The sequence below is a fragment of the Poecilia latipinna genome, unplaced genomic scaffold (assembly GCF_001443285.1).
Source record: "Poecilia latipinna isolate Pla-1442-1.1 unplaced genomic scaffold, P_latipinna-1.0 Scaffold2158, whole genome shotgun sequence".
NCBI classification, from domain to species: Eukaryota; Metazoa; Chordata; class Actinopteri; order Cyprinodontiformes; family Poeciliidae; genus Poecilia; species Poecilia latipinna.
Genome location: NW_015114774.1, coordinates 65,021 through 72,781, shown reverse-complemented (window position 1 = coordinate 72,781; position 7,761 = coordinate 65,021). Strand labels below are relative to the sequence as shown.

The 7,761-nt window shown below is 39.1% G+C and overlaps 1 protein-coding gene across 1 annotated transcript in view; it reads right to left on the bottom strand.

Moving 5' to 3' along the window:
- Positions 1-699: 699 nt before the first annotated feature.
- The window catches only part of top3b (DNA topoisomerase III beta), a 28,546-nt gene continuing 21,484 nt past the window's right edge, over positions 700-7,761 (bottom strand). The window contains exons 14-17 of the mRNA XM_015017551.1: positions 6,254-6,354; positions 4,482-4,683; positions 2,600-2,787; positions 700-1,065 (exon numbers count right to left, since the gene is read on the bottom strand). Coding sequence (XP_014873037.1) covers positions 784-1,065; positions 2,600-2,787; positions 4,482-4,683; positions 6,254-6,354 — 773 coding nt within the window. The 3' untranslated portion in view covers positions 700-783. The remainder of the gene's footprint in view (positions 1,066-2,599; positions 2,788-4,481; positions 4,684-6,253; positions 6,355-7,761) is intronic.

The window sequence follows — 7,761 nt, the reverse complement described above, 5'->3', positions numbered from 1 at the left end:
CCCATTTTGAAAAATCTCAGGAAAGTTCAGAAATATATCGTGATCATAGAATAGATCTGTGTTTTTCAAAGCGGGAGCCGTGCTTGAAGCTTGAAGACCTGAGTCCCCCTTGTTTAGTCAAATTCTACAACACTTAAATACAATGACCACTTTCAGAAAAGAGCCAATTTAATTGCTCAGCAACTTTTCACAGAATACAAGATGTTCAAAATGTATAAATCTTCATTTGAGTCAATAAACATTGTTGTGTCTATTGGATTCCATTATTATTGTCTAAACCTGTCAAACTATATGCTGTGTGGTGAATCTGGTTTGTGGGGAAAAAAATAAAAAGTCCTATAAGTTTTGCTTTGAGAAATGAAGAAAAAAAAACACTGAAGACCTGAGCCATCTGAGAAAGGCATGATGGGTCCATCTAGAGGTCCACCAGAACACTGCTAGTGAACGATTCTTCAGGAAGAGCACAGATAGCACAGACTGGTGTGGAAATTAGATCCACATTCTCTAAAGCAGTTTGTCTCCACTTTACCTGTCCATCACCAGGCCAACACAAAGATGAGACTACTCACACACCTTCAGGTTTTAATAAATCACTTACTTCACCTGTTGGTTAATTAAGAGCAAACCTTGAAATAATTAACATTTTTTCTAGAAAACATTTAGTTAAAGTCAAACAACTGTCACAAAGACAAACAAACATGGATGGTAAACTTTGTTTTATTAGATCTTTAAACTCCAGAAACAGGACTTCATATGGCCATGTCCTTTGGTATTCTATGGTTGTTACACAAAGTATGCTGCCAGAGCTGCCATTTTATCTTTGGGTTTTTTAGGGTTGCCACGGCGTCCCCTGCCTCGTCCTCGACCTCCTCGCCTCGCGCCCCCACCTCGGTGCATGGAGTGCCTCATAGTGGCGTGTTTGAGCTCCACCACGTCCTGAAAGACGGGATCACAGAAAACACAGCCGGTGTGTTGGGTCTCGTTGTCAGGAAGTGGAGTGCGGGTCTTGTTGAAGTCCACAGCAACAAGTGAGGCGTCACAAGCATCACAGCTCTCCTGTGCCACCTGAGAAGAGTGAGAGGCCAGAAAACCTGAGGGCAAGTTCACACATAGCCTGACTGTACTGTTTGGTTTAATCCAACCATGTAGCTGAGAACATTAACCAAACATGTCTGATCTGCAGGTGTAACTACTGGCTACAGAGTTTATACCTGCAGAAATCATGTACCACTCCCCTGCTTTTCCCCAATATTGCATTAAGTGATGTCTGACTTTATTAATATCCAATTATGTTTGTTTCAATTGAGGCCAAATTCAAATTCCAACAATATGACAAGTTAACCATACATTTTGAATCCACATTTTGAACTGCTGCCATGTTTATCTTGATTTAGGACCATATAATACACTTATTAGAGAAAGTCTCATAAAGAAGTGTTAAAACTGGGGAAAAATTAGTTCCAGCAGGATAATCTTTTAGTGAATCATTTTGAAAAAATGTAACTTGATTATATTTATACTGTGAAAAAAATCCCACCTTAAGAACTTATTCATGGTCTCATTCAAATAAATAGAACTAAAGCTCTTTGAAAACTTCCTACTTCATTTATATTGTATCTTTTTTAAATTGATAAAAAGTTTTAATGAACTTTTAATCAATGACTGACTGACTAGCCTGACTGAGGACTCATTTATATGGCTGTCATACATGGTGAGGCAAATGGTGCAGGAGGCTAAAAAAAACCATAAAGTCCATAAAGGTGACAGCAGTCAGGGGTCACCCAACCCTAAGCTCCACTATAGCCATCAGACACAATCTAAAAGCCCAGCAGATGTTTGGAAGGAATACACTGGAAAAAAATCTCCTGTCCTCCAGATGGAAGCATGTGGAGTTTTCTAGATTTGAACCTGGACTCTGTGCTTTCATCAGATGAGAAGTTTGATTTTCAGCAGCAAACATTCAGGTGGACCTGGTGCCAGAGAATCTCAGACTCACTAAGTATAGTGGAAAGTTTGTGATGCTGTGGGCCTGTTTCTCCTACCAGGACATTTAAAATCAAAGACATTGTGTATTGTGACAGACAACTAGAAATAGGTCACTGCTAGGTAAAGATCTCAAAGATGTAGCCAAATCAACACAGAAATGGTTCATCAGAGAGAGATTCTGTCTTCCTCCATGCTCCTCCCAGTTTAATGAACTGAACTCTGTAGAAACCCTGCACTCTGAACCACGTGTGTGTCAGTGTGTGGGCATGCGTGTGTGCGTGTGTGTCTGCTTCAACTTAGCGAAATCTTTCAAGGAGTGTTCTTCTGTAGGCAAAATGAGGCGTACCACAGAAATATAAAGAATTAGGCCACAGCTATTTGATAATAATGGATGTGTCTTAAAGTGGGATTTGTTTCTCAACTGAAAATTAAAGTTAGGATTTTTTTCAAGATTGTTCAGAATGCAGTCATGCTGCTTCAGAATGTATGTTCCATCATTATGCATTGTTAGCAGCTCTGTCAATAAATGAAGTCAACAACATGAGGAGAACATTTAGCAATTATAAACACGAGTCCAATATGGAGGCTGAGTCACCAGACAAGGCTCTCTTACCTGGATTTTGTGTGCATGCTCAAAGAAGTGCACCACTACATTGCACTTGTTGCAAGCCATTCTCCATTTTGGTCCAGATGTGGGATCTAGCACCAAGATGCCACTGTCACACTCCACACACTGACCGATGCCTAGAGAGTTGAGGGAGTGCTGACAGGTTGGATGGGTGCATTCATTACAGCCCATACCTGGTGTAAACACACATGAAGGTCACATCACTCAGGACTGGTGTGTAGAAAACCAGTCATCACATTATCACCCAGCGTAGCCTATGTAAAGTCCTATCAAACTCTCACACTATCAGATTATAAAGTTCAAGGGCCTGATGTATAAAAGAGTATGCAGTTTTCATACTAAAACTTAATGTATGGACAATTTAGAAAAGTGCGGCACACAAAAAATTTGGATGTGTAAAGCCGTATGTACATACATGCCCACCTTTCCTTTATAAATCCCAATTTGTGGGAAATAGAGCGCAGCTGTGTCACCACCCATAGATACATATGTAAATTAGTAGAAATACCCAGAAGTCTGCCACCAAGTGAAGTAATAACCATGGCAACGTCCTTGTTTGTAGCAGAATAAGTATTAAAAATAATAATAATAATAATAATAATAATAATAATAATAATAATAATAATAATAATAATAATTCTATATTTTATTTAAAAGGTGCTTTCAAGACACATAAGGTCATCTTACAAAAATAAAAATAATAAATTTTAAAGAAAAAAAAATCCAAGAGCAAATGCCTGTTTAAACCGCAGGGCGTTCCGCCGGGATTTAAAGACATAAGTTGTACATTTACAGAACAGAGGTGCTTTCTGTCCATACAAGCACATTCACAAAGTGGGCGGCTCGACTGAAGGATGACTGCAGCTGGACCGGTACCGGTACCGCACGGCTCCTTCTTTAAGTTTTGCTCAGAGATCCAGGATGATCAGTCTGGAAACGCTAATAAACCATCATCAAAATTTCCCAGCAGATCAATATGATCTCTGATCAATCTCCCTCTGAATCCTTCCATTGATGATGTTCTCCATCAGAGCCAAAGCTCCTCAATTACGCGGCTCACAGCTACTTATATACGTGATAATATACACACCCTAATCACCTTAAAAATAATCAAACCAGTTTGGAGTTCCTCTGCTGATCCAACCCTGTTTTCTTTTTTTAGTGAGAATGAAATTACCCTACAGATGGATGCACTTCGGCGCAGACCGACACGTTACATCTTTATGAGACAAAAACTGAGGAAAAGTACTATTTACATTTGAGTAAGGTTTTCACATCCTTTTATTTTTATTTTCTTTGTTTTATGTGTGTGTTAGCTTATTGTCTGAGGACAAATGCGGTTCAGTTTCATTGTTTACATTTAAACAATAAAATATTAAAATCATGAAAAAAACATTGGGTTTGATGCTTCTTGGTCTAAATAACAATGAATGGAGTCAGATTTCAGTGTATATATGTGACTTATAGTGCTTTGTAGTTGTTGTTGTCCACAAAGAAAATGCACGTAGCTGGCGCACATTTTCAAGGCAGGTCAAAAGTTTGCGTATATTTGTGCAAACTTTCACGCCACGTTCAGTTTTATACATGCCTACTTGTGCGTAAAATATGGTGCCGCACATTTTTTGTGCGTACACACACTTTATGCATGAGGCCCTTGGTTTTGTCTTTATTCCCTCACTTAGTCCTGATTCTGGTGCCAACTTGCAAACAATCATTACAGACAAAAGGGAAGCCAGCTTTTCAGATCAAATTTTAAAGGTTCATCAGAGATCAGAGATTCTTATGTACTTTAACATATTAAAATGAAAACATGGCATTTCTGGAAACGAACAGCAGAAAAGTGAAGAATGGGAGTAAACAGGAGTACCTTTCTTCATGTCCCTGAAAGGGGGGTGACTGAAGCAGTAGGGACACAGTGGGTAGCTCTTGCCCCGGGCCCCAGATGTCCACAGCACCAGCTCAAAGTCATCCAGTGGGCAGCGGAGTTCCTTGTACAGCTTGATGGCTCCATTCTGTGGGAGGCTGTAGGTCTCGTCACAGTGGGAGCAGTGGAGCCGGCTAGGCTTGGCCTGCAGGAACAGGAGCAGGAACAGGAACAACTCAGTCACTCTGCTGATACCTCCAGAACACACTCAGGTTAGTATCATCACTTCCACACAGCCACCATACTATGATGGATATAATGTCCTGTTCTCTTGAGGGAGTATAAAACTATGGAGTGTTACAGTAAACCTGGTCAACAGTTGCCAGTTGCACCTGGTACTAGTTACACCTGACCAGGTGTCATTTACAATTGATGTTAAATATCATGTCAAATTAAACCCTGACCAGGTACAGAAAATCAATAGCTCATTTGATTTTACATTCTGAGGTCATACAAAGTTTCTAATACAGAAACTGTTACAGAAACCTTTGATGTCTAGTAGCATCATGTGGTTATATATCAGTATGCTAAACATTAAAAAGTACCAGTTGTATGAACTAATATCTCTACAGGCTTTCAGTCAGGAGTTAAACAAAAACACAACTTGTGCTTTATGACCTCATCTGGAGAAAATACCTGCAGTTCATTTGAACTGTTCCATTATTGTGTGAAATTAAGAATATATTATTTTCCTCATAACAATGTTTCCAATGCTTGCTGAGACTCCATCCAACTGATTCAATGATGTATTGGCATGCAAAGAACTCACAACACTTGGAATACAACTGCCAACAAAATAACATTCCAAACTGCCCTGCCTGATGTAAATATTGCTAACAGATTTTGCAGTAACAACACAATTTCCATGCATTATAACCTTGACTTTGTCTTGTTGCAGTTATATTCTTATTAAGTCAAGAAGTGGCTGTTCACACAGAGCCAGGGTGTGGTTCTGCTTAAGGTTTCTTCCTGTTTCTGAAGAAAACACAATAAATCCTTGCAGGTCTGAGTGTTGCTGCTGGCTTCTATCAACGCTTTATATATTGCACAACTGTACATAGAAAATTCATTATGTAAACATAGCTTTGTAAAAGCAGAAAAAAGAACACCACATGATGACATCAGAAACATGAGTAACAACAATAATTTCACTCAGTGTTAACAACAATGACTTCATCAGAGGTTTCTAATAAGGATCAACTGTTACTCCTACTTTAATAACCAACATAACTAAAAAACAGGGGGTCAGATAAAAGTTTAAAGGTGTTCATGTTTTCTCAATCTGAAGGGGGCGCTCAACTCAACAGTGTTGTTTCACTGATGGCTGAAACAAAAATGGCCTCATGTTGTTGTTAATATGATACGTAACTGTGTGAAGGATGGAATCACATTTATATTTTGGAGGATCAAACTATCAATCTAGAAACTAGCCAGAGAGGAGCAAAAATCTTGATGCTCATTTCCAAAATTCCACACATGCTAAACCTGATTAATCTGAAAACTATTGCCAGGTCTGCAATACTTTGCCATTCCCATATATCCGCCATAATGGCTTCTCCTTGCAGGATCTCTGGGGAGCCATCCTCAGCAGTAATTAGAGATGGCTCCAGCACCTAATTTTTCTGTCCAAAGTTTTCACAGTGGACAGTTCCCAGTCCATCGCAGGACAACACAGAGACACGCAGAACATGGACACTTTGACTAGATCCACTCACCTGGATGTATTTCATGAAGCGGTGGCACTTGCCACAGCGGGAGAGGGGCTTCCCAGTGGCAGCGATGGGGGAGAAGGAGACCTCCATCAGTTCATCCATACCTACACACACACACATACACACAGTCGTGTTTTATTGTGGTGACTTTACATCAACTTCCATTCATTTTCTACAGTCTAACACTTGCCCTACCCCCTAACCATCACATACCTAACCCTAACTAAAATTAAATTCACACCTTAGTCCTAAATCTGACCCCTGACCCAAAAACAGCACTTTTCCTTGTGTGGACCAAGCTTCGGTCCACACAAGGAGGAGTGAGTCCCCACAGAAAATGGTCCTCACATGGTTTTACAAACACACACACACACACACACACACACTGGACAGGATCACAACAGAACCACTAGCCTAGCAACAGCTTGCTTTTTCTTACTACAACCAACATGCATTACATAACAACTTGTACTTTATTACTTGATGAACAGTAAATAAACCTGAAACCAGATATTTACATACACTGTATTATAATACTCAGAACCTTTTGTATATCATAAAATCTACTGACTTTCCTGTTTTAGGTCAGTTAGAATTACAAAGATAATTTCTATTTATGAGTACATAATGACAGAAAGACATTTCTGGGAATATGTTTTGACTTTAAAACATAAGTTTACATACATTAAGACTACTTTGTCTTCAAACTACTTGGGGAAGTCAAGATGATGAAGTCCTGGTTTTCTAGCTTTTTGATCAAAGTATTTGATCCACACCTGTTCATGTATTTTAAGACAACATCTTAAACACACTATGTGCTTATGTGACATCATGGAAAATGAGAATCAGCCAAGACATCAGCAATAGGAACATGGAGCTGTAGAATCAGTCTTGTTTGTATTTTCCAGATTCCGGAAGATTCCATGACCATATTTTCAAACAACTACATGGAAATATAAATAGTATGGCAATGAGCAGCCAACCCACTGTTCGTGGGGGAGATAACCCAAAGTAAAAGTTAGTGACCACATGCAGACGCTGCTGTGAAACAGGTTCTGTATCAACAGAAGCTGAAAGATGGTAAATAAACCATTTCTCCAAAAATAACATAAAAAGTAAGATCGCAAATGCACTTAAGGAAAAATATTTTCACTTTTGGGGAAATGTCCAATTCTGTGAAGAAACAAAAACCTGAACTGTTCAGCCATAATGACCACTGTTAGATCTAGGGGAGAAGGGAGAAGCTCAACCTTGAGAACATCGTCCCAACTGTGGGGCTGTTTTACTGCTGTACTGCTGTTTTACTGCAGATCTACTGTGGTAGATCTGAGCTTCTATTGCTCTGGTGTTTAGCAATAGTTTAGCAATAGTTTGGGGGTGACTGCCCCGAGGGGCAGTCACCCCCAAAACACCAGAGCTATATATATATATATATATACATATATATATATATATATATATATACATATACATATATATATATATATATATATACATACATATATATATAC